This window comes from Triticum aestivum, chromosome 6D (assembly GCF_018294505.1).
Source record: "Triticum aestivum cultivar Chinese Spring chromosome 6D, IWGSC CS RefSeq v2.1, whole genome shotgun sequence".
In the NCBI taxonomy this organism is placed as follows: domain Eukaryota; kingdom Viridiplantae; phylum Streptophyta; class Magnoliopsida; order Poales; family Poaceae; genus Triticum; species Triticum aestivum.
The window spans coordinates 248,120,741-248,148,348 of record NC_057811.1 but is presented as its reverse complement, the minus strand read 5'-3'; the positions used below and the strand labels follow the sequence as shown (position 1 = coordinate 248,148,348).

The 27,608-nt window shown below is 46.8% G+C and overlaps 1 protein-coding gene across 7 annotated transcripts; it reads left to right on the top strand.

Annotated features, from left to right (window-relative positions):
- Positions 1–8,736: 8,736 nt before the first annotated feature.
- On the top strand, positions 8,737–26,622 carry LOC123144554 (probable serine/threonine-protein kinase At1g54610). Of its 7 annotated transcripts, XR_006471682.1 has the most exons (7): positions 8,737–9,956; positions 10,057–10,284; positions 10,553–10,653; positions 10,730–10,832; positions 20,988–21,095; positions 21,172–21,974; positions 22,867–22,935. XR_006471682.1 is itself a non-coding variant. In XM_044563762.1 (6 exons), the coding sequence occupies exons 1-6, from the start codon at positions 8,877–8,879 to the stop codon at positions 23,610–23,612; spliced, it is 2,334 nt and encodes a 777-aa protein (XP_044419697.1). In that variant the 5' UTR covers positions 8,737–8,876; the 3' UTR covers positions 23,613–26,622. The 7 variants fall into 7 exon arrangements, 4 of the variants coding, with proteins under 4 accessions (XP_044419697.1, XP_044419699.1, XP_044419700.1 ...); XM_044563762.1 differs by lacking the exon at positions 21,172–21,974 and having other exon boundaries at positions 22,899–26,622; XM_044563764.1 differs by lacking the exon at positions 21,172–21,974 and having other exon boundaries at positions 22,867–23,400.
- The last annotated feature ends 986 nt before the right edge of the window (positions 26,623–27,608 follow it).

Below are 27,608 nucleotides of genomic sequence, written 5' to 3'. Positions count from 1 at the left end.
CTACCCATCCCCGTCCTTTAACATTATAGTAGCTCACTCCCAGTCGTCCCGTCCTTTCACATTACAGCAGTTCCACTAATCCTAACCCTCCTCCAAAATCCATGGCCACGGACAATTCCGCAAATCCTACCACCACTTTTCCACACTCGTTATACTAACCTAAATTGTTCTTTTAGTAAAACAGCATGTAACTTTTATTTTCACGCTCTTTATTATCTTACAAACCTATCCCTTTAGAACTACAAAGTACTTCTACTTTTATTACTTGTTTCTAGGTAAAGCAAACATTGGTGTGCGTAGATTTGTATCGGTGGTCGATAGAATTTGAGAGAATATTAATTCTACCTTTAGCTCCTCATTGGGTTCGACACTCTTATGTATCGAAAAAGGTTACAAACGATCCCCTATACTTGTGGATTATCACCGATCTGGATGAAGTTGTTATATTTCTTAGGTGCTTTTCATAAACGGAGAAGCTATAAATTGAGTTCAATTTGTTGTTACTTTTACCCATGATTACAATGACAAATGTAGTATCATTTCTAAAGGAAATTTGTAGGATTTCAATACATTTTTAGATGTTAATCATGAACGATTGAAGATGGCATGTCACTATATTCGTGTATTTTAGAAATCCTGCAAATCAAAGAGGCCCGTGGTGTTCAAAACTGTAGCTATGCACCAATATGTTGTCTTCGTTTGCAGATACAAGCAGGGCCGAAAGTGAAAATGTGGCGCAATATAACAATCCCATTGAATGCCTTGATCTTCATATCACACAAATTAATTTGAACGAGTACCGAGGCACCACACCAGAGATTAAATTCGCTAGGTTCTATGTTCAGAAAGCATGTGTGCTTGAGGTAATTAGGTTTGCCCTATATTTAGTGCGCATAAGTGAATGGTTTGCTAATCAGCACAGGCATCTACAGTTGAATGGAAAAGGCTCTGCAGAAGCTGAATTTCAGTTTGGAACTTCATATGATCGAGCCGATATATGACTTCTCGGTGGCTAATCCTTTCAGAGAAATAATGCATGACTCGGATTCTAAGGAAGATGAATTTAATTTTTAAGAACGGTTTGAACCTTGTAATCTTTGAATTTGGGCCTTGTAATGCTGGAATTTGAACCGTGCAATATTTCTGGTATTTCTCATACAATGTTTGAAATGGCATTGTGTTCTTTTTTCTTTGAAATGTCATGTTGTTATACATGTGGAGTACTGTCTGACTACGGATGCAAGCGAACGACGTCCGCATGACATGGGATTGAGATGATCCAAAAGGCAAAGTTATTCATTTGTACGAAACGAACTTTCTTGTTGACCACCTATCGGCTTGAAGACATTTAAGATTAACTCGTACATAATGCAGTATATTTCTATGTGATCATATTTTCCCGTTCATGCTCTCATAGTTCACTACAATGAGAGCACGCACGCAAATATAATGAATGGATTTTGATAAGAGCATCCAAACCCTAAACCCTGAAAATTAGAATGTTGTTATGTGTGTAGTCACTTATGTAATTGGGTGTTTAATTTGGTTATGCAATCATGTTGTTATAAGTATAAATGTTGTTATTCTGTAGACAGAGCATAAATGTTGTGCAGACTATGCAAATCACATCGCGTACGAATTAAACTACAAAACCCGTTGGTGACGATTTCTTCAATTGCTGACAACTTTTTACCAGCAACCGTTTCCCCACAACACACGTAACTTATTAGGAGGAATAGTCTGTGTTATTATCGGTTTTTGCACACAATTCTTATTACTCACATGTTTGCCGCATCTGACCCATCTTGTTAAGCCGAATCGTTTGTGTTCTTCTGGATCATCGCAAACAGTTCATCCAAGTGACATGTATATCCTCTATCGCACACATCTTGTCCGGGGTAATCGTTTGTGTTGTTTCCGCTCATCACAAACAGTTTATCCAACTGGCATGTATGTCGTCTATCGCACACACCTTGATGTTTCTATTGTTTTGGCTCATCGCAAACAGTTTGTATGTATCAATTGTATGCCACGTATCCCACATGCAACTCTTTTTTGAATCTTATTTGATGGATCCGCCATTGCACACAATTCGTCTTATTGGTGACGGTTTTAATACCATACCGTTTGTGATTCATGCATCACACACAGTTTCATCGATTGGTCTCCGATACATGTTCGCGTTAGGACCATCCTGCAATAGTGATGTATTCATGTTGTAGCTTGTGGCGAGTGTAAGCCTTTATCTGGTATTCTCATCTATTCAGTACATGGTATGTTGTAATGATATTCACCTTGCGAAGCGTCTTTGATATGCGCTTTTGTCATTTGCGGGACTTTCAAGTTTCTTGATGATAGGACCGCATATTGGGTGCTACACGATGCTATCGTTGATCCGAAAATTCGACATCGAGCTCTCGTGATCAAACAGTGGGACCTGCGTGGGCCATCAATGTCAATGCTTAAACCGGCGGATCTCGGATAAGGGGCTGGTGATCTGAGCTAGATGATAACATGAGAAAATACTATATTGGGGATATGCTAGAAGGGGTCTAATTTCACAAAATAAGAAAAATTACTTTCAAATATAATTTCAAGGGGGTGCCCTAAGACGTGTAATGGGACTGTTAGCTCAAATGGATCCACAAGCAAAATTTGTTTATCACGGTCGTGCAAAACCAATTAGTTTTAGAGTAGGTGACAGTTGTATTGCAATAATAAGTTTTTTTCGAAAAGGGGGGATTCCCCGGCCTCCGCATCAGAACGATGCATACGGCCACATTAATAAATAAGTAAAAAGGTTCAACAAGATCTTAAAGTCTGGAAACAAAACAAAATAAAGGCGAACTCACAAAGAGCCTCAACGCTGCAAAAAAGGCCATAGAGCCACAACCGGCTGGCAAAACAAAGATAGGTAAACTAATCGCCTATCCTATTACATGGCCGCCATCCAAACCGGTTGAAGATATCCCGCGCTACCATCTCCCACCGGACAGATCCAGTAACCAAACGCTCCCTGGCCTCCATCGGAGTGAGTAAGGACCACATACGGAGCAGCACCGTAGCTCAGAATAAAACCTGCAAAATATGAATAGTTGTTGTTCTGTTAAAAGTCAAATCATTTCTGCAGTTCCAAATTGCCCATAACAACGCACATACTCCTACACGAATATGTCTAGCTGTGTCGGGCTCAATCCCGTCAAGCCACGTTCCAAATAACGTACCCACCGAATTCGGAGGAGTGATGTTAAAGGCAATTTGCACGGTGCGCCACAAAACTCTTGCCAGCGGGCACTCAAAGAAGAGGTGCTTAATGGTCTCGTCCCGATCACAGAAACTACACCTAGTAGATCCTGTCCAATTGCGCTTAACCAAGTTGTCCTTTGTTAAAATGACTTGTTTATGTACAAACCACATAAACACTTTGATCTTCAAAGGAACTTTTACTTTCCAAACATATTTGGAACTAGGAATGACACTGGAGTTAATGACGTCGATGTACATCGACTTGACCGTAAATTCTCCAGACCTAGTAATTTTCCAACACAACTGATCGGGCTGATGAGCTAACTGAACCTCCATCAGTCTACTCACCAAATGGAGCCAAGCTTCCCATCGATCACCAACAAGCACCCTCCGAAACTGGATATTAAGGGGAATGGACTGCATAATCGTTGCAACTAACGCTTCACGTCGTTGAACAATACGGTACAGGGACGGGTACTGGAGGGCCAGTGGCGTATCACCAAGCCAAGTATCCTCCCAGAAACGGGTATTGTTGCCATCACCGACAATAAACTTTGTTCTATTAAAGAAGGCTGTCTTAACTCTCATAAGACCCTTCCAAAATGGCGAATCAGTTGGCCTCACTGTCACCTGAGACAAAGTTTTGGACTGCAGATACTTGTTACGGAGAATCTGCGCCCAAGTTGCGTCAGTCTCAACAGATAACTTATACAGCCACTTACTGAGAAGGCATCTGTTCTTGACCTCAAGATTCTCAATACCCAGACCCCCTTGGTCCTTTGGTCTACAGATTACATCCCACTTGGCTAGTCGGTACTTTCTCTTTAGTTCATCACTCTGCCAAAAAAATCTTGATCGGTAGAAGTCCAGCCTTTTCCTAACCCCAACTGGAACTTCAAAGAAAGATAGTAGGAACATCGGCATACTCGTGAGCACCGAATTGATAAGGATCAATCGGCCTCCATAAGACATAAGTTTGCCCTTCCAGCAACTAAGTTTCTTCTCAAACCGATCCTCGATGCATTTCCACTCTTTGTTTGAGAGCTTGCGATGGTGAATGGGTATACCAAGGTAAGTAAAAGGTAAGGCCCCTAATTCACATCCAAACAATTGCCTATAAGCCTCTTGTTCCTCCTTGGCTCTACCAAAGCAGAACAGCTCGCTTTTATGAAAGTTAATCTTTAATCCTGACAATTGTTCGAATAAGCATAGCAGCAGCTTCATATTTCTCGCCTTTGCCAAGTCATGCTCCATGAAGATAATTGTATCATCAGCGTACTGTAAAATGGATATACCCCCATCGACTAGGTGGGGCACCAAGCCACCCACCTGGCCGGTCTCCTTTGCCCTACCTATGAGAATTGCCAACATGTCAACCACAATATTGAACAAAATAGGGGACATTGGATCACCTTGCCTCAGACCTTTGTGTGTCTGGAAATAATGACCTATATCGTCATTCACTTTAATTCCAACACTCCCTTTTTGCGTGAAGGATTCTACCTGGCGCCGCCAAGCTTCATCAAAACCCTTCATGCGTAAAGCCTGTTGCAGGAAGGGCCATTTGACCTTGTCGTACGCTTTCTCGAAATCCACTTTGAAAACAACCCCATCCAACTTTTTCGTGTGGATCTCATGGAGCGTTTCATGAAGGACCACAACCCCTTCAAGGATGTTCCTGTCCGGCATGAAAGCAGATTGGGTAGGCTGCACCACAGCATGCGCAATCTGTGTGAGCCTATTAGTCCCGACCTTGGTAAAGATTTTGAAACTTACATTAAGAAGACAGATGGGCCTGAATTGCTCAATTCTCACAGCCTCTGTTTTCTTAGGAAGAAGGGTTATCGTTCCAAAATTCAGCTGAAAAAGCTGAAGCTGCCCAGAAAAGAGATCATTGAACATAGGCAACAGATCCCCTTTAATAATATGCCAGCACTTCTTATAAAACTCGGCAGGAAAACCATCGGGTCCCGGCGCCTTGTTATTTTTCATTTGCGAAATGGCCTCAAAAACCTCTTTCTCAGAAAAAGGAGCCGCAAGAATATCATTCTCCACCTCAGTGAGTTGAGGAACATCCTCAACCCGGGACTCATCCAGAGACACATAGTTATCCTCTGGAGGACCAAATAACTGCTTGTAATACTCTGTAATATACAACTTTAGGTTTTCCTGTCCTAAGATTGCTCCTTCATCTTGCTCAAGCTGAAAGATCCTCTTCTTTCTATGTTTACCATTAGCAATCATATGAAAGAATTGGGTGTTCGCATCCCCCTGGACTACTCGCCGGACCTTGGCCCGCGACGCCCACTTCAATTCCTCTTCTCGAAGAAGTTCTTTCAGCCTCATCTCCGCGTCAAGCTTGGCATGAAGCTCCGCGGCCGGCAGCACCGTGGTTTCTGCTTTTACATCTAGGGACTGAATAAGGGAAAGGAGCCTTTCCTTTTCGACCTTATAAATCCCGCTAAGATGCTTAGCCCACCCACGCAGAAAACTTCGCAAATGTCTAATCTTATTCTGCCAGCGCTGAAGCGCAGTCTTCCCTCCTGCATCCTTAGCCCATTCTCTGGCTATGAGATCAAAGAAACCTTCTCGCTCAAACCAAGCCAGCTCAAAGGAGAAAGAGTTTTTGTTACCCAGATGGGTGGCCTCACCAGAGTCCACGAGTAACGGTGTGTGATCAGAAATTCCACGTGACAAAGCCTGAACTGTGACTAGCGGAAACTTCTGTTCCCAATCAACAGAAGCCAACACTCGATCCAACTTCTCATATGTCGGATTTGGCAGCGCATTAGCCCATGTGAATTTTCTACCCGAGAGCTCAATTTCTCTCAGGTCAAGACTTTCAATGATGGTATTAAACATGAACGACCATCTGCCGTCAAAATTATCATTATTCTTATCCTCACGCCTCCTAATGATATTGAAATCACCCCCCACCAGGATAGGGAGCTGCTCGGACCCGCAGATCCTAACAAGATCAGCCAAAAACTCGGGCTTGAGTTCGGGCTGTGCAGCACCATATACCGCAACCAAAGCCCAATTAAACCCATCATCCTTCGAACGCACCCGAAACTTGACTGCAAAATCACCCATAACCACACTTCGAACCTCAAGCGCATCGCATCGAACGCCGAGTAAGATCCCACCCGATCTTCCTCTCGGAGGCAAGCAATGCCAGTCAAAATCAATACCTCCTGACAACGTATTTAGAAATTGAGGCGCAAAATTATCTCTACCTGTCTCCGATAGAGCGATAAAGTCTAATCGATGCTCGATAGACGCCTCAGCAAGAAACCGTCTTTTAGCCAAGTCCTTTAGACCTCTACTATTCCAAAAGATGCCTTTCATAGATCATCATGGAATTTTTTAGCAGTGCGCATCCTAGCACTCCTACGCACTGCGGACACAGGGTACACCTTCCGTTTCCACTTGCGTTTAGAGACATTTTGACTCTGCAACCGGTCGTCACAACCAGTCTCAGAAGGTCCAGCCATAACCAGCTCAGAAGAATCATCCTCTTCTTCCGCCTCAGGAATGGTGGGAATAAGATCCGCACAAAAGTTGTCAAGAGCCTTGACCCCCAACGCATCAACCTCAGAATCACTCATGGGTTTAACGGCCGCTAAATTACGAATCATCTCTAAGGCCCGCTCAGCCTCTAGATCGAGAAGATCATTAACAGAATTAGAGATCTCAGTAACATTACTACCCAGTGAAACTCCTAATTGGTTCGCATTTTCAATAATCTCATCATTAGAAAAATGCAGAATAGAATTAGAAGTGTTAACCGACATACCGGTAGTGACCTCAATGTCACGGAGCTTAGCCGCCCTCATGGCGCACCGCTGCTTAATGTCGTCCACATCCGGCTGTGTCTGGAGACGGCCACACACCGCCCCTCAGACATCAGATCCGGGATCCCACCAAACGCAATCACCTCCTCCCGAGAGATCCTGGTCGGGGTAAGGCCTCCTGCCTCACCCCAACCGCCAGGCCGGTCCGTCTGCACGGACTGGCTCTCCCCACAGGACGGCACCGGTGGCGAACGGGGGGAAGGGAGTGCAAGGGTCGCCTGCCCTAACTCCCCCCCCCCCAGCACCGCAGAGGCCACCAACATGGGCGCCTTAGGAGAAGGAGGCCCCGAGGCCACCTGCCCCGAGCCCCCCCCCCAAAGGCACCGACGCCACCAGCAGAGAGGAACAGGCGACGGGAGAGGAGGTATCCGTGGCCACCTGCCCCAGACCCCCTCCCAACGCAGAGAAGGACAAGGGAGCCACCTGCCCCGAGTCCCCTACCTCAGCCGGAGAAGAGCGACCCGAGGCCGCCTGCCCCGGGGTCCCTCCCGACAACCCATCCACAAACACTGGCGCCACGCCCTGAGGATGGACAACGTGCTGAGCAGGAGAGAGAGTGGCCACCTGCCGACTCACCTCCACCTCTCCGCTACCCGAGATCGACGAAACCTCAGTAACCACAGGCATAGAACAGTCTGTATCCTCAAACCCCAAAGCAGGCAACGCGAGCTCAAAAGCCTCGTCGAACTCAACCCGATCACTCCACAGCCTCGGGGGTGCAGAAGCGGGTTCGAAGGACCCAAATCTCAGTGACGTCACAGGCAGCGAGGAGGGTGGATCCGCTCCCTCCTCGGTCATCGCAGTCTCGGACCCCGGGCCCTTGGACATCTGTCGTCCAGAATCCTCGACCGGCGGCTCCATCGCTCCTGCGCTGCCGTCACCCTCGTGCATATCCACATCGGACCCGTGAGCCGCCGCAACCAAAAGGCTCTCATCCTCAAGCTCAATAACCAGATCATAGATCCTGCCTCGATAAGCCCACTTAACCACTTCCGGCACATACTCAATGTTCAGAATACTAACCAAAACCCGAGCAGTCCCGTGAGCTCTGGTGAACGCCATATCCACTCGCTCAGGCTTCCCAATCAAAATACCCAAGCTGGCCACAACCCGAGCATCCTGCAAAGGCTTGGATGAGGCCCCGGAGAAACGCAACCACGCCTGAGTAAGCGGCGTACCCTGAGGCTCCACCAGCTTCCACTCGTGGAACTCAAGGATGCCATCAGTTCCCGGTACATTACACATCCCAAAACTCAGCAATCTCTGCAGGTCCTCAACCGAAGGAAACTCAACTCTGAACATCTTATCAGCGAGACTGACGAGGTCCCACTGGAAGTCCCCAGGGGCAAGCTCCCGAAGCCTCTGCACGATCTGCGTCTCAGAGACCTCCCCTCTGGCGACCTTAACAATCCCCGTAGTATTGCAATAAGAGTCACTTATTTTGGGACCGAAGAAGTATTTGATATAGTGGACGGCATGTCAACCAGATGAAAATAAAAAATAAATATGATTGTCTGTTTCAAACATGTTGTAATTTGAAAATCAAAAGTATGGGTTGGGTAGTAGAGATGGGTGGCATGCACGTTACAAAATTCGTGCTCCCACGACCACCGCTTCTTGGAGGACCGTACCCCGCCTAGCTAGCTACACCTCTGGTTGTTGCGGGCGCGTGCCTGTCTTCCCCGCCGCGCGCGGTCCTCTCGGCTGTTGAGGCGCGTTCCGGCGGTCGGGGAGAAACGGGGAGCCGGCTCCGGCCGGCGGAACGGCGTCTCAATCATGGGCAGCCTTTGCTCCAAGGAGCAGGTTGTCGAGGAGGAACACGTGCCGGTGCCGGTGCCGGACAGGTTGCGGCTGCAGAAGGCGCCCAGCCAATCCCTGAAGCAGCTCATCACTCTCACCGCCAAGGAGGATTCTGCGGTCGTCGCGCCGGTCGTGCACGCCGTCATCAGCAGGTCCGAGTCCAGCGTCAAGCCCAAGGCGCAGCCTACCACCGCGCCCGAGAAGAAGGCTCCGGTGCTCGTCGTCGCCTCTCTCAACAAGTCGTACAGCACAGCCGGGCTCACGCACCACCGGCGGCCCACCGTGGACACCGGCGACCATGATGCAGCGGACCCCATCCCGCAGGGCGTGCCCCAGGGGTTCTCCGGCGAGCACGTGATCGCCGGCTGGCCGTCCTGGCTAACCTCCGTGGCCGGGGAGGTGGTCCACGGGTGGCTGCCCCGCCGTGCCGACACCTTCGAGAGGTTGGACAAGATCGGGCAGGGCACGTACAGCAACGTGTACATGGCGCGCGACCTGCAGAGCGGCAAGATCGTGGCGCTGAAGCGGGTGCGCTTCGTCAACATGGACCCGGAGAGCGTGCGGTTCATGGCGAGGGAGATCCACATCCTGCGCCGGCTTGACCACCCCAACGTGATCAAGCTGGAGGGCATCGTCACGTCACGCCTCTCCCACAGCCTCTACCTCGTCTTCGAGTACATGGAGCACGACCTCGCCGGCCTCGCCGCCACCCCAGGCCTCCGCTTCACCGAGCCGCAGGTCAAGTGCTTCATGAGGCAGATCCTGGCCGGGCTCCACCATTGCCACGGCCGCGGGGTACTCCACAGGGACATCAAGGGGTCCAACTTGCTCATCGACGACAACGGCGTGCTCAAGATCGCCGACTTCGGGCTGGCCACCTTCTTCGACCCGGCCAAGACGCAGCACCTCACGAGCAGGGTCGTCACGCTGTGGTACCGCCCGCCGGAGCTCCTGCTCGGAGCCACCGAGTACGGGGTCGCGGTCGACCTGTGGAGCACCGGCTGCATCCTCGCCGAGCTGCTCGCCGGAAAGCCCATCATGCCCGGACAGACCGAGGTTCCTAGCTAAGCTCGTCTTAGTAGTAATTTGATTTTGGTCTCTACTTACTCTCTAGTGGTGTAGTATGAAACTCGATCTCACTTGTGTGAGTGCGCAGATTGAGCAGCTGCACAAGATCTTCAAACTCTGCGGGTCGCCGTCCGAGGAGTACTGGGCCAAGGCGAAGCTGCCGGACGTGACCCTCTTTAAGCCGCAGCGACCCTACAGGCGCCGGACGGCCGAGACCTTCAGGGACTTCCCTCCCACGGCGCTGGACCTCGTGGACACGCTGCTGGCCATCGAACCCTCCGACCGGGGCACCGCAGCTTCGGCACTCGAGAGCCAAGTAAGTAGCCTCTCTCTTCCAGCGTCGCGCTCACAGCAGCATCAACTTGTACCGGTTTTCAGGCAAGGCTCCGTAGAACCAACCATTTTATCTTTCTTTTTTACATGAATAGAGTACCTATCACAAATTAGGTTTGGTTTTTCTTTGAAAAAAACCCCAAATTCTACAGAACCCACTCTTGCCTGAAAACCGGTAGTTTTATGCTATATACTCTGATTTTGCAGCGACTGACAGACACATTGCTGCAATGCAAATGGGATCTCATCAGTTCTTCAGAACCAAGCCGTTGGCGTGTGACCCGTCGAGCTTGCCCAAGTACCCGCCAAGCAAAGAGTACGACGCCAAGCTCCGCGGCAAGGAGGCCATGAGGTACTCGCATTGATCGCCACGGTTCCCGCCCTTAATTACGACGTGACTTTGACTTTTTTTTTTTGGTTGTTGAAAGGCAAAACGCGGCGGCAACCATAGCAGGTAAGGGCTCCCTGTCCGTGAAGCCGGGAAGAAACGACGAACCCAAGCCAGTAGACGCCGTTGGAGCAGGCAGCCAGGTACGTACTAGTACTTCATTTCATTTCTTCTCATCTCATCCCATCCCTCATGTCTCACGACGTGCGCGCGCGTCAAAGGAACTCAAATTATTATTATTTTTTTTGAAAAAAGACTCTCCGGCCTCTGCATCAGAACGATGTATACGGCCACATTTATAGATAAAAGAGGTTCAACAAGGTCTTAATGTCTTGAAACAAATAAAAAACGGCAGGCTCATACAGAGCCACAACGCCAAGAACAAAAGGCCCAAAAAGCCACAACCGGCTGGCAAAACAAAAGATAGGTAAACTAATCGCCTATCCTATTACATGACCGCCATCCAAACCGGTTGAAGATATCCCGCGCTACCATCTCCCACCGGACAGATCCAGTAACCAAACGCTCCCTGGCCTCCGTCGAAGTGAGTAAGGACCACATACGGATCAGCGCGGTAGCCCGGAATAAAACCTGCAAAAAATGAATAGTTGTTGTTCTGTTAAAAGCCAAATCATTTCTGCAGTTCCAAATTGCCCATAACAACGCGCATGCTCCTACACGAATGTGTCTAACTGTTTCGGACTCTATCCCAACAAGCCACGTTCCAAATAATGCACTGAGCAAATTCAGAGGAGTAATATTAAAGGCAATTTGCACAGTGCGCCACAAAACTCCCGCCAACGGGCAATAAAAAAAGAGGTGCTTGATAGTCTCGTCCCGATCACAAAAACTACACCTAGTAGATCCTGTCCAGTTGCGCTTAACCAAATTATCCTTTGTTAAAATTACTTGTTTATGCACAAACCACATAAACACTTTAATCTTCAAAGGAACTTTGACTTTCCAAACATGTTTGGAACTAGGAATAATACTAGAGTTAATGACATCGATATACATCGACTTGACTGTGAACTCTCCAGACCTAGTAAGCTTCCAACACAACTGATCGGGCTGATGAGCTAGCTGAACCTCCATCAGTCTACTCACCAAATGAAGCCATGCTTCCCATCGTTCGCCCACAAGCACCCTCCGAAACTGAATATTAAGGGGAATGGACTGCATAATCGTTGCAACAAGAGAATCACGACGCTGAACAATACGATACATGGACGGATACTGGAGCGCCAACGGCGTTTCACCAAGCCACGTATCCTCCCAGAAGCGAGTGGTGTTGCCATTACCGAGAATAAACTTTGTTCGATTAAAGAAGGCAGTTTTGACTCTCATAAGCCCCTTCCAAAACGGCGAATCAATTGGTCTCACTGTCACCTGGGACAAAGTCTTGGACTGCAGATACTTACTACGGAGAATCTGCGTCCACGTTGCCTCAGTCTCAACTGACAACTTATACAGCCACTTACTGAGAAGACATCTGTTCTTGACTTCAAGATTCTCAATACCAAGGCCCCCTGGTCCTTTGGTCGACAGATGATATCCCATTTGACGAGTCGGTATTTTCTCTTAAGTTCATCACTCTGCCAGAAGAATCGGGATCGATAGAAGTCCAGCCTTTTCCTAACCCCAACTGGGACTTCAAAAAAGAATAAGAGAAACATAGGCATACTCGTGAGCACCGAATTAATAAGAATCAATCGGCCTCCATAAGACATGAGTTTTCCTTTCCAGCAACTCAGTTTCTTTTCAAACCGATTCTCGATGCACTTTCACTCTCTGTTTGTTAGCTTACGATGGTGAATGGGTATACCTAGGTACGTAAAAGGTAAAGCCCCCAATTCACATCCAAACAATTGCCTATAAGCCTCTTGTTCGTCCTTGGCTCTACCAAAGCAGAACAACTCGCTTTTATGAAAGTTAATCTTCAATCCAGTCAATTGTTCAAATAAGCATAACACCAACTTCATATTTCTCGCTTTTGCCAAGTCGTGCTCCATAAAGAAGATTGTATCATCAGCGTACTGCAGGATGGACACACCACCATCAACTAGATGAGGCACCAAGCCACCCACCTGACCGGCCTCCTTTGCCCTACCTATCAGGATCGCCAACATATCAACCACAATGTTGAACAAGATGGGAGACATGGGATCACCTTGTCTCAGGCCTTTGTGTGTCTGGAAATAATGACCTATATCGTCATTCACTTTAATTCCAACACTCCCTTTTTACGTGAAAGATTCTACCTGGCGTCGCCAAGCTTCATCAAAACTCTTCATGTGTAAGGCCTGTTGAAGGAACGGCCATTTGACTTTATCGTACGCCTTCTCGAAATCCACCTTGAAAATAACTCCGTCAAGTTTTTTCGTGTGAATCTCATAGAGTGTTTCATGAAGGACCACAACCCCTTCAAGGATGTTCCTGTCCGACATGGAAGCAGTTTGAGTAGGCTGCACCACAGCATGCGCAATCTGTGTGAGCCTAATCGTCCCGACCTTGGTAAAAATTTTGAAACTAACATTGAGAAGACAGATGGGCCTGAATTGCTCGATTCTCACAGCCTCTGTTTTCTTAGGAAGCAGGGTTATCGTACCAAAATTTAGCTGAAAAAGCTGAAGTTGTCCCGAGAACAAATCATGGAACATCGGCAACAGGTCCCCTTTAATAATATGCCAGCACTTCTTATAAAACTCAGCCGGGAATCCATCCGGGCCGGGAGCCTTATTATTTTTCATCTGCGAAATGGCCTCGAACACCTCCTTTTCAGAAAAAGGAGCGCTAAAATATCATTCTCAACAGCAGTAAGTTGAGGCACATCCTCAACCCTAAACTCATCCAGAGACACACAGTTATCCTCTGGGGGTCCAAACAACTGCTTGTAATACTCAGTAATGTATAACTTTAGGTTCTCCTGGCCGATAATCGTTCCCTCATCTTGTTCAAGCTGAAAGATCCTCTTCTTCCTGTGTTTGCCATTGGCGATCATGTGGAAGAATTGATTGTTCGCGTCCCCCTAGACAACTCTTCGTACCTTGGCCCGCAGAGCCCACTTTAATTCTTCTTCACGAAGAAGTTCTTTCAGCCTCATCTCTGCGTCAAGCTTGGCATGAAGCTCTGCGGCTGACAGAACCGTGGTTTCTGCTTTTACATCTAAGGACTGAATAAGGGTAAGGAGCCGTTCCTTTTCAACCTTATAAATCCCACTAAGATGCTTAGCCCACCCACGTAGGAAACTTCTCAGGTGCCTAATCTTATTCTGCCAGCGCTCAAGCGCAGTCCTACCTCCTGCATCCTTAGCCCACTCTCTGGCTACGAGATCAAGGAAGCCTTCTCTTTCAAACCAAGCAAGCTCGAACGAGAATAAGTTTTTGTTGCCCAGGTGGGAGGCCTCACCAGAGTCAGGAAATAAAGGCGTGTGGTCAGAAATACCACGAGAGAGAGCCTGAACTGTTACAAAGGGAAACTTCTGTTCCCATTCGACACTTGCCAGTACACGATCCAACTTTTCAAACGTTGGATTTGGCATTACGTTAGCCCATGTGAACTTCCTACCCGAAAGCTCAATCTCTCTCAGATCCAAGCTTTCAATGATAGTGTTAAACATGAACGACCATCTCCCGTCAAAGTTATCATTATTCTTCTCAACACGCCTCCTAATGATGTTAACGTCCCCCCTACCAGGATTGGGAGCTGCTCAGATCCGCAAACCCTAACTAGATCAGCCAAGAAATCCGGTTTGAATTCTGGCTGTGCAGCACCATAAACCGCCACCAGAGCCCAATCAAATCCATCAGCCTTCGACCGCACCCTAAACTTAACAGCAAAATCTCCCATGACCACACTTCGGACTTCGAGAGACTCGCATCTAACACCGAGTAAGATCCCACCCGATCTTCCTCGCGGCGGCAGACAGTGCCAGTCGAAATCAATACCACCCGATAAAGTATTGAGAAATTGTAGCGAGAAATTATCTCTACCAGTTTCCGATAAAGCAATAAAGTCCAATCTATGCTCGATAGACGCTTCTGCAAGAAACCTTTTTTTAGCCAAGTCCTTGAGACCTCTGCTATTCCAAAAGATTCCTTCCATATCTCGTCATGGAATTTTTTAGCCGTACGGATCCTGGCACTCCTACGCACTGCGGACGTCGGGTAGATCTTCCGCTTCCATTTGCGATTAGGACTGATCTTACTCTCCAGCCGGTCCTCACAACCAGGCTCAGGAGGTCTTACTACAGCAATCTCGACACTCTCATCCTCCTCCTCAGGTTCAGAGAGGGGATTAGCAAGATTCGCACAAAAATTATCCAGCACCCGGACCCCCAAAGCATCAATATCGGAATCATTCATGGGTTTGATGGCTGCTAAGTTACGAATCATATCTAAAGCCCTCTCGGCCTCTAAATCCAGTAAATCATTAACGGAATTTGAAATTTTACCATCATTACTACCTAGTGAAATCCCTAATTGGTTTGCATTATCAACAATCTCATCGTTCGAAAAATGCAAGATGGACTTAGAAGTATTAATCGACATACCAGTAGTGACTTCAACGTCACGAAGCTTGGTCACCCTCATGGCGCACCGCTGCTGCATATCGTCCACCTCCGGATGGTCTTGAAGACGGCAGCTCAACCGTCGCCCCTCAGAAACCGGGCCCGGAATCCCGCCAAACGCTATCACCTCCTCCCGAGTGAAGTTGCCCGGGGAGGGACCTCCTGCCTCACCCCGAACACTCAGCCGGTCCCCACGGCAGGGAAACGGCACCGAGTCGGTTGATGGGGTAGCATGGGCCGCCTGCCCAAGCTCCCCATCCACCCCAGCCCGCCGGCAAGAGGTGCTCACCGGCGCCAACAGAGGGCCGGCCACCCTAGACACCGAGGGAGAAGAGGGCCCCGAGACCACCTGCCCCGAGCCCCCTCCATGGACCGGACCTGCCGCCTGCAGGTCCGTCCTAGCGAAAGGAGAAGAGGGTGCCGAGGCCACCTGCCCCGGACCCCCTCCCGAAGATAAAGCCTCCATCGCGGATACCTCGTCCGGCGCGAAAGGAGAAGAGGGCGCCGAGGTCACCTGCCCCGAGCCCCCTTCAGAACTCGGAACCACCACCTGCAGCTCCGTCCTCGCAACAGAAGAAGAGGGAGCCGAGAACACCATCCCCAGACCCCCTCCCGAATGAAAAACCTCCACGGCCGGACCCTCAGTCTGAGAAGGAACAACAACATGGGTAGGAGCCTCCTCCTCCTCTCCCCTGACTGAGGTCGGCGAAGTCCCAAGGACGAGACACGAAGCATCCTCAAAATCCAAAGTGGGTAACGTGTGCTCAAAAGCCTCAAAAGACTCCACCCGCTCACTCCACAGTCTCGGAGGTGCAGAAGCAGGCTCGAGAGACCCAAACCTCAGAGTGGTCAAAGGCACCGAGGAGGGTGGAGCCGTCCCGTCCCCGGTCGTCTGAGCAACAGACCCCAGTCCCTTGGACAACTCTCGTCCAGGATCAGCGACCGGATTCTCCTTAGCTCCCGCGCCGTCATCACCCTCGTGCATATCAACCTCAGTCACGGTAGTTGCCTCGGCGAACAGGCTCTCATCCTCAAACTCAATCTCTAGGTTGTAAATCTGGCCTCAATATGACCACTTTACCACATCAGGCACGAACTCAATGTCCATACATACATACATACACACACACTACATAATACAGTAATAACATAATAATAATTTATTTATGTTTGCAGAGGAGGCGGGTGCGTAACAACCCGAAGAGCAGCAGCCACCACTACAGCACGCTGGAGGACAGCGTGTCGGGATTCCGCATGGAGCCGCGGGCAGTCGCCGGGCAGCTGTCGACGATGCAGAACGCCGGGCAGTTCGGGTCGACGTGGTACAGGAAAGACGACCAGCGCGGCCGCGGGGTCCAGCGAACGACCAGCTCCGTCAGGGTGTCGAACCACGCCGCGCACCTGACGTCGCAGAGGTCCTACGCCACGTCCCGGGGCACCGACCTGCACCCGAGCTCGTCGGCGGCCAGGAACACCAACTCCAAGTACAACCGCCTCGACGTCGCCGAGCCCGCCAATGCGCTTGACAGGCCCGTCCCTGCCAACAAAGACACCGCCATGCCCACGAGGGACGCCCCTTCAGCTGTGCCTGTGAGTATCTGTCTAATTTTGCTGCTGCTGCTGCAGCGCGACGCATTCTTTGACACGCGCTGATGGTGTGTTTGTGATTCATCAGGGTTACGGAGGGCGGAACCGGAGGATGAACTACTCCGGCCCGCTGGTGCCGCCGGGAGGGAACATGGACGAGATGCTCAAGGAGCACGAGCGGCAGATCCAGGCGGCGGTGCGCAAAGCGCGCGTCGACAAGGAGAGGACCAACCGCAACCATTACTGACCAGCGGTAGGAAATGACATGCCATCCTCACCGCCAGATCGAGCCTGTCGTGCGTGCACAGAAACACCTCCACCATAGGCGACCTGCAGGGATCTCCAACGCGGGCTCGGGCTCGGGCTCGCTGCTGCCGCCGCACGGTGCCACGTCCCGAGAGTCAGGCTTTCCTTGATCCATGTATATAATACGTAGCAGAGTTGGAAGGATTCGGAAAGCCTGCCTTGTACACCGGGCTGTATTGATGAAAAAAACATGTGTGTACCGACAAACCGGATGGTCATGGCCCATGCAGCATAACAGTATACTACTCCCTCCCTTCGTTTCTAAATACAAGTCTTTTTACAGATTTCAATATGAACAACTACCTACGGAGCAAAATGAGTGAATCTACACTCTAAAATATGTCCATATGCAGTCCATATTAAAATCTTTAAAAGGATTTATATTTAAGAACGGAGGGAGTAGAATCTAACGCGAGAATTACCACGCATTCATTAAAATACCAACAACAGACGTGCTTCTCCCCCAAACCATCCGGATAGACAAAACAATTTGTTTTACATGAATCACTCTACTTGTACTGAGGTTTAAAATGCTTGTAAGTTCCCACTTGATAAAACAAAAAGGACCACAACACAAGCATCAGAAAAGGAGGCCTGTTGCAATTCATATCCAAGCTTAACAAAACATGAAAACCTATGAGATCTAAGGGAGTACCTCTACATGAGTAAAAGAGACCAGGTAGCAAAGAAAACAAACATCCCTAAATAACAGATCAAAAATGAAAATGTAACAAGCTACCAGTTAAAAAACAAGCTATTCAGAAATTTGAAGGATTTTAAAGCCCCAACTTCATAATGTTCAAAACATCATACGGTTCATTGACTGAGGCATCATTTAGTCTCTTTCACAAGCACAATTTCCACCTCCCTATCATCTCACAGGCATCTGTATTTGTAATTTGCTTACGTTATTTGTAGTAGTTCTGTTAATGGATTTACCCTGATTTTGTCCATGAGAATTTGCTCCTTCAGTTTGTTCAAGATAAATGATACAGACTTGACAGAACCATGAATGATAAAATAATCATAAGTTTTACTTTGGTCGAAATAAGCAACTACTCGAGCGTATATAACTTGCTTGAAAGTATGGTAATCTCTAAATATGTAAGATCAATCTGCATATTCCGAAGTTACCCTGTTTCAAGAAGTGTGAACCAACTGTTTATTTCATACAGTTGTGTTCCTATGAGGATATTATAACTTTTGAAATTCTTCTTCACATCTATGAAGTGCATGAAGACGCTCCGAAGAGTGCAACCACCAACGAAGCCTCTAGCCTGAGTTCACTTCCTGAGAAGAAAAGAGAAGTCTAGCCAGATAGAGAAGTCTTAGATAGTGCAGCATAGCTAGAGAACAGACACTGCTACTTGACATTTGCCAAAAGAAGTATGCATTCGAGCCAAACCAAGGCCATTAAATTTTGCTCCAACTCTTAGACCAGTAAAATGCACAGTGATGAAGAACTATGCCTATCTGAAATTTGCACCATTATTTTTGTTTCTCTAACCGGCAGCGGGTTTTAACCATTTGTAGTGCAGTATGACGTGATAAGAAAATATTATGCCTTCATAATGGAAGGAAGGTGGATTACAAAACCAAAGCTCCAATCTGATGCAGCCAAAAGATATATCTGATTAATTAGGATATGCTCATAACCATTGGAAATAGAACTCTATTGAACCTGCATCCCCCGCCATAGACGTGAAAATTACAATCATACGATCACAATCCTGGATCATGTGCTGATGGCTTGGGTGGGGGTGTCAAAATAAGGTACTCCCTCCATTCCATAATGTAGTGCGCTCACGCTTTTCGAGATTTAACCTTGACCATAAATTAGACCAATAATACATAAATCATTTTACTGAAGACTTATCCTTTGAAAACTTCTTCCTAATACAAATTCAAAGGTATCTGTGATGCTCCTGCTGCAGTCGCCCATGTTGGTTAAATGTATGGTCAAAGTTAAATCACGAAAAGCGTGGACGCACTACATTATGGAATGGAGGGAGTATTAAACAACAGATGAAAATATGATCTATGAGTGCGCAAGAATACATAGCTCTCAATTTTTTTCATGGTAAAATCTTCAATGATTTTTTTCCTTTTGTGCATAAGAAGAAAAGGCTCATGGTTGTACACTGAAGCCAGATACTGGACATAAGAAGAAAACTGGGCATAAGGAAATCTGATATAGATTTGCTTAAGCAGGCAAAGCTGTAGGCGAGGATTCTACACACCTTTTCCACGAACCTGATCGTTACTCGTTTATAAACTTGATTTATATATTGGAAACAAAAAGTGACTAAGTGCATGGAAGAGACCGCATTGGTCTTTAAGTAGAAATAACTATAAGTACCATTGCACGCACATCTTCCCCAAACCTGTTGACAAATGCAGTAGAAATATATTTGTTTGTAAACTTTAATTTCGGAAATTATAGCCACAAACATCAAAATGCCAGTTGAGTCGTTGCTGAACTGGTCGTATTAGAAACCCATGTAAAAGAAAGGCCGCCACTTTGCCATTTGTACCACCCATAAGGAATAACAAAAATAAGAAACTAAACATTTACTCCCTTCATAATCTAATATAAGAGCATTTGGATTACTAAAATAGTGATGTAAACGCTCTTATATTAGTTTACAGAGGGAGTATATAGCTTAATGTATGGCCCGGCAAAAATAAAATAACATAATTTTTCATCAAATAATGAAGGTGAGAAAAATAAAGAAGCACTGCAAGTTAAAATGTATTCCCTCCGTCCGGGAAAAGTTGTCCCCATGAAGTTTTTGCAAAAAACCCCTCGAAGCAACTCCGACCGAACCCGCAGTCCATCATCCCCTTCGACAGCTCCGCTCGTGCAGCTCCACCGCTCCCCCGCGACACCGCGCAGCTCCACCACGCCGCGCCGCCGCGACCCGCAGCTCCACCACGCCCCTCCGCCGCGACCCGCAGCTCCACCACGCCGCGCCAGCGTGACCCGCAGCTCCACCGCTCCCTCCATCCCTGCCCGTCGATTTGTTCCCTAAAATACTCACCTTTCCCTATCACTGCCCGCGACGAGGCCGAATGTGTACCACTCCAGCATCCCCGGCGCGGCGTACAGCCTGAGGAAGAGGCAGTCGTGGGCGGCGCGGAAGGCGCCGTCGGCCTCCACCAGCGCCTCGATGTAGGTGTTGGAGCCACCGGCAAAATTTCAAATTGGGAAGAGCAAAATCTCACCTTTCCTTTTCCGGCGGATATGAAGGCGGCTCTCTCCTCTTCATAGGGTACGTGCAGAGCACACCCCTACAGGCTCTCTCCTATGAAATCTTGTCTAGCTAAATTTAATGGTCTCGCTGCTCCCTGCTCAATTTTGGTGCCTGTGGTGTCTCGAGTCTGAATTGGAAATCAGAACCAGTTCCATAATTTTCAGTTTGTAAAATTTCACTGAATTTTACTGTATGAGACAGCCTCTATAATTTTCAGCTCCATAATTTTCAGTTTGTAGAGCTGGAGGTCAGATTCAGCTCCATAATTTAATTGAATTTTATTGAGAGAAGTCATATACTCCCTCTCTCAGTTCTTCTGCTGCATGGCCATTCCTTAAAGAAACACGACACAGCAAAATTCAGAGGAACATCCTCAAGCCCTTGTTCTTATTCTTATTCTGTAATCTAAATTACTCACTGAATTTTCATTCTTATTCTTACTGTCAAAATTCAGAGTTGGGAGTAGTTGTTGTTGACTAAAGGTTATGCCCCCAATGCCAATATTGACAGGAGTAGTAAGAGTAGAAGAAGATTACTGTATTCACTGAATTATTTTTGACAGTAGTTGTTGTTAACTAAAGGTTACGCCGTCGACCAATTCACATTGCTGGCGCCGCTGTCCCACCGATGGTCAGCACAGTGCCCATCTCCACCGCTCCCCCGCGCAGCTCCATCCCCTCCTGCATGTGGTCAGTTCAGTTCTACTTGAAATTTGATACGATGCTTTCGTTGAGTCTCAAGTACAAAGGGTGGGGGTACATATAGGTTGCCAGCGCAACGAGACAGGAGTCGTGGAGCCGATCGTGTGCTCGATCGTGGGAAGGTGGAGGAGACCGAGTCCACGGTCTAACACTACTGTTTCCCCCATTCCATTACAGTGTTAGTGTTGATGTCTGTTGTGTTTACTGAAAAAATAGTCTTTGGTGTGATGTCTGTTGTGTTCTCCACTGAAAAAAGTAATCTGATTGTAGCACTGGAGTAGTCACAAATGCCATTTTCCCAAATTTGCACTGGAGTAGGCATGCGGTGCTGCTATGTGTGTTGGAGTAACAGCTCTGTAATTGTATGACACTGAATGTGTGGAGTAACATCTTTTACATCTCGGTTTTGGTCAAAACTGAATGTTGATTGCTTGCATCATCTACTCTGAATGATTTATACTGACAACTTCAGCATTTGTAGACTTTGTGTTCCGGCAGCAGCTAAAAACCCTACATCTTGTCTCTCCGTTTTCAGAAGCTGTTGTTTCAATTGTTACTGAACCTTGTTAAGTTTTAAACAAAATGATTACTAGTGCATCTAGGAATCATTTAAGTTCTGCTGCTATATAAAGTGGTGCTGCTATATGACCATGCTGGAATATGCATTTACATAGACTGACTGATGGCTCAATATATTCTTGACTTTGTTACTGTATTTATCTAGAGACTGGGAGTATATCACCATGTCCTGACTTCGTTACTCTTGCACTCACCTATGCTGCTCTTGCACTGATTTCAGCTCCCTCTCTCAGTTGTTCTGTTGCATGACCATGTATAGATAGAAGTTGTTCCCTGTGGTCCAAATAGGTGAGCGAGCCATCCATCGAATTGCCCGCAAAAATCAAAATGTAACTAAGATTGTTCACTTAAACTTCACTGTACAGCAACTTAAATTTTGTGCATCTACTGTTTACTCCACTGTACATGTACAAACTTGAATTTGTGTGACATGATCTTCTGTTGGTTGCTACTCCACTGGATATTGACTGAATAGACTAAACTGTAGGATAGTGGTGCTGGTCCATCTAGAGCACTACTCCCATTTTTGCTCACAATTATTCTGATAAGGACTACTCCTAGTAACAAAACAGATCATTTACTGAAAATAGCTCTACATTTCTTCTTTCTAATGGTTGTTCCTTTAGCAATAGCTCTACATTTACTGAAAACAAACTTGATGTACCGAGAAGAAAGTTGGGCATTGTTTACTGAAGATAAACTTTATCTACTAAAAATAAACAATCACTGATCAGCAGCAGTTCTCGTCACCATGATAAGACAAGCTAGATGCTCTATTTTTAATTAACAGTAATCCATGATCAGCAGCAGTTTCTTTCACTAAATTTCAGTTAACAGCAATCCATGATTTTTTTTTGACAATGATCAGCAGCAGTTTCTTTCACTAAATTTCAGTTAACAGCAATCCATGATTTTTTTTTTGACAATGATCAGCAGCAGTTTCTTTCACTAAATTTCAGTTAACAGCAATCCATGATTTTTTTTTGACAATGATCAGCAGCAGTTTCTTTCACTAAATTTCAGTTAACAGCAATCCATGAATTTTTTTTGACAATGATCAGCAGCAGTTTTTGTATTAAAATTAATGTACTCCATGAATTTTAAGTTAACAACTGAATTTACTCCATGATTGGCATTGTCATGATTCAGTTAACAGTAAATCAACCTCACTAATTTTCAGGAACAGTACTCTGACGGAGTACCTTCTTTCAGAGTGCAGAGAAGCAAAATTGTTCTGATCAGCAGCAGCACAGCACAGTCACTTGGATCAGAGGAAGAGGAACATCAGCAGCACGGGAAGAGGAGCAGCAGCAGCGGCAGCACGGGCAGAGCTCCTCCGGCGGCAGGGGAGAAGCAGCCGCACGGGCGCACGAGCAGAGAAGGAGCAGCACGGCCGGGGTTGGCAGCGGCGGCTGGGGTTGCCGCGAGTGCGAGGAACTAGTCAGGGATGCGAGGAGGGCGATGAGGAGGAGGCGCCCGTCGAAGTGGTCGCCTTGGAGGAGCAGCCGCAGGTGGGCGGCGGGGCAGCGACGCTGGTGGGCGGCGGCACAGGTGGGCGGCGGCGCAGGTGGCCGGCGGGGCAGGGGAGCAGGTGGGTGGCGGCGCAGGTGGGTGGCGGCACAGGTGGGCGCCCGCTGTTTCTACGGCGGCTGCCGACGGCCGCTTGGTCCAGCCGTGGTCGAAGGAGGAAGAAGCAGAGGTGAGGGGGGATTAGCACGAGATTTAAAATCAGAAGGTTTTTTTTGCAAAATTAGAAATGAACTGAGCTGGGGACAACTTTTCCCGGATGGAGGGAGTATCTCACAAAATTTCAAAAAAGAAATTGTATCTCACAGACTAATTAGTCTGCCGCTTAATTGCGGTGTATATTTAAAAACTTATTTCCATTCAGATCCAACATGCAAGTTTCTTTTTCTAAACAATTAGAAGTAAGTGATCCAAAGACAGAAAGTAGGAGCCAAGTTGACTCTTGCAACTCATTGGCAAATGAAAAGGCAAGAGGGAAACCATATCTAAACTGTTATGCAGTTTCAGTTCCAGAAAATTTAGTACCAAGCATTTGCGAAGTTTTAGCACCCAATTAAGAAGCTTTAATAGTATGTTTGACAGAATTTATTCGCATAAGAAATAGTAGACTGGCCGCATAGAAAATATAGATATAAGAATGTAAACACAGAGAGGATCTTCTTGCGTCCGCTTGCCAGTCCAATCCTAAATATCATATGCAGGGATGCATAACAATTAGGTAGAGAATTCAACAACTAATTTAGAAGGGCAGAGAACAAAATCTTTAACACAACCGTTAGAAGGTGCCATTTATTTATTTCCATTTAAGAAGGAGAATAACACTGTTCTTAACTGGATGGCAGTGCTTATATTTAGATACAGAGAAGGATCCACGGGTGTGCAGTATTGTGGCTATATTACTCTTTTGGATGCCAAGCATTTGAGCCGGAAGAGACAACAGAATATTAGGGATGACATGGATAGAATTCTAGCTTGTACATAAAATTCTTTTTAACCTGATTATAATGTAAAGTTAGATATAAACATTTTAGAAAAGCATGACCAGAGTTGTACAATATTTTGTACAAATATTATTAGTATTGCCTATCATAGTAAGCCGTCCATGTTTCTTTGAAGTACAAAACTACTACAGACTAAAGGAGAGCCAATTCTAGAATCTTATCACTCAGCTGTGATTACAATAAGCTCAGTAGTTGCTCAACCCCTCCGCTCCAACTCTAGAACAACCAGTCCTGCAGTAATCAAAATAGACCAACCAAAATGGCTAACTCCATAAGCCCAAATGCACACACCAAAATTTGAGAAATCCAAAACTGATTAAGAAAACTAAGCCTACTCCTCCAAGCCACCAAACATAAGATGGCCATCAGGCAACGGTTGAGAGAACATGGCAGAATTAGATTCATGTGGAAGTTAATTTCCATGGGTTCTCCAAATGACAGAAAACAACACAATTCAAGAATGAAAACAAATGACGAATTCTTTCATGAAAACACATAGAATCTTTGAGTGCATCAGATCACATACTAAACACATTAACATGAGAGATGAGTCAATTAAAGGGAGAAATAGGGGACGAGAAGTGGAGGATTCGACCGGGCGGCGCTGGTAGGGGGAGATTGGCACAAGAGGTAGCAGGTAAGGTCAACCGTCATGCCATCGCTCCCAGATCTCCGGTTTCTCTTGTTCAATCCTCCTCGCAGCCGCCGGTGCCCTCTTCCGCCACAAGCGCTGCTGCCAAGCCCGCTTAGAGGCATGAAGGCACTGCAGCGCCGGGGAGGCATCCGTGGAGATGATGCGACGCGGATCCTAGGCTGGTCGCGACGGGCGGCGCAAGTCAGAAGAGACGGGGTGGAGGTGGTGCCCAAAATGTGCGCTCGACCAGCAGGCTACCGCGATGAGTAGATTCGGTGCGGCGCAGAGAAGGCGGGGCCAAAGGCGGCGCAACGCCGTGCGGCTCCCCTCTCGATCTTGCTCGGTAGTGACAGGGGAGATGTTGGTCATGGGTTGAGTGGGAGCTAGATCGAGAAAGAAAGGAGATCGAAGTGGAGGAAGAAGATAAGGCGGCGGTTGCACGAGGAACATACTACTCCCTCTTCCGATATATTTGTCGCTCGGAATTTTCTCCGACCAGGTGAAAACGGGAAAAAGTACCGAACTATCCGCCGGCCGCCTTCCTTCGCTCCAATTGAGAGCCCGAGGTCAGCCGCTCCTACGCCGTCCGCCACAGCTCCAGTGTCCTTCTCAAATTGATCCACAGCTCCAATCCTCTGCTGCTCCCCTGCTCCTCTCGAGTTGATCCACAGCTCCAATCCTCTGCTACTCCGCTGCTTGATTTTGGCTCTGGTCCTCTGTTGTTCGCCTTGAGCCCGAAGTCCGCCGCTGCTCCTGTCGGCACATGGTGCTCGTCACTTGTTGCCTGTAGTGTCCCTTTCGCCTGGTTCGAGACCTGAATTTTTGTGTGAAAATCCCACAAGATTGAAGTGATTTTAAACTGAAGTTTTCACGTCCCTCATAAGTGCAAAAAGAGAGTAACTGTTGCAGGTTCTACTGCTCGATACCTTGGTTTGGGGTGATTGGAGGAACAGATACTTAGTACTCCCTCCGTAAACTAATATAAAAGCGTTTAGGTCACTATTTTAGTAATCTAAACGCTCTTATATTAGTTTACAGAGGGAGTACTTCAGTTTGATTGGAGTGGTCTGCTGATTGAAGTACTTGGTTCTTCAACTTTATCCTCTGTTGTTGTTCCTCTTGTCTGGTTCATCAAGTAAATTGTGGTCGGATTCTGAAGATCACACTCGAGCAAACGGTTACTCTGAATGTTCCACAGCAGAAAATCAATCACAGGAATAGCAACAACAGCAAAGGTCAATTGTGTGAACTGCAACAACAACAAGATCAATTGACAAATTAAGAGTAGGTGCGTTGCTCCATTTTCAGTAACAGTATTGTTGTCACAGTGACTTGCTTTCCATTTAACTTGATTTACTGTTAACTTGACATTTCTTGATTTACTGTTAACTTGATATATATGGGCAGTTTAAAAATGTTCACAACAGGCAATGTATGGTCAGTATAAAAATGGTTGATTTACTCCATTTTTAAAACAACTGACACAGTTACACATTTTTAAGGCAACTGACACGGTATTGTCAAACTTATATGTTCAGTAAGGTGCTCTGCTGAATTTATATGGTCAGTGAGGTGCTTTGCAAAAAATTTAAGCAACAAATTTAGTTAGGTGCTTTGCTGAGTACTCCTAGGTGGGAGATAAACATGTTGAGTACTCCTAGGTGGGAGTACTCCAAAGAATACAGATAAATGCCAAAGGAGTAGTGCTGATATGTACTTCTATAGTTTCTGTCAGAATATGTATGAACGACCAATGTGTCAAAAAGAACAGACAAAGTGAGTTTTCTAGTGGCATCTGACACAATGCAAGATTTTACTGTACCTGTGCAAGATTTTACTGTACATGTGTAATTGCTGACACAATGCAACACTCAAAAGAGAGATTTATAGTGGCATGGCTTGCACTACTAGAATTCCATGAGTAGCAACTGTGCAAAAAGAGGTGCAGCATAATACTACTAGGGCTGGTTTTGCTTTTTAGTTAAGGACAGCAAGGCAACTCTTGTACTCCAAATTAAGACTTGTAAGGAAGTTGGGTTTCTGCAGTACAAAAAAATACTAGTCGATACAACAAATACAACAGATGGAGTAAAATTTTAAATCAACTTAAGTTACACAATTACTGAATTTATATGCACCTATGTGCATAAAAATTCCAAGTGCTTTAAGCACATTTCTGAATTTATATGCACCTATGTGCATAAAAATTCAGAAATGGGCTTTTAAAGCACTTTACCGAATTAATATGCACCTATGTGCATAAAAAATCAGTTAAGTGCTTTTTAAACCACTTTGCTGAGTTAATATGCATCTATGTGCATAAAAATTCAGTTAAGTGTTTTTTAAACCACTTTGCTGAATTAATATGCACCTATGTGCATAAAAATTCAGTTAAGTGCTTTGGAGGAATTTGAAGGCTATCAGGTTTACAAGCTCAACATAATTTTCCTAACTCTGCAGGCGTGCATGATTGAGATCCTGAACCATGCAAGGGGCAATGGGTATAAAACACCCCATGTGAACAAGGAAAGGCTTGAGGGTCTTGGGCAGCTGATTTTTTGTCGAAAGAGACCACCTGCGCGAACGAATTGCCAAAAAGGACCACCTGCAGATGAATTTGCCAAAAAGGACCCCCTCGGCCGTGGCGGCAGGCGCGGCAGGTGACACGTGGCACCTGCCGCCACGTCAGGAGGTGGCGAGCCCTGCCGCCACAGCAGGAGGCGGCCGCGCGGTGTATAACAATTTTTTTACAGTGCCAGC

Excerpts from the sequence above, each read along its gene's own strand:
- LOC123144554 (XM_044563762.1), top strand. The coding sequence starts at position 8,877 with ATGGGCAGCCTTTGCTCCAAGGAGCAGGTTGTCGAGGAGGAACACGTG. Across the intron at positions 10,654-10,729 it reads CGCGGCAAGGAGGCCATGAG|GCAAAACGCGGCGGCAACCA; the intron begins GTACTCGCATTG and ends GGTTGTTGAAAG. Across the intron at positions 10,833-20,987 it reads CCGTTGGAGCAGGCAGCCAG|GTTACGCCGTCGACCAATTC; the intron begins GTACGTACTAGT and ends TGTTAACTAAAG.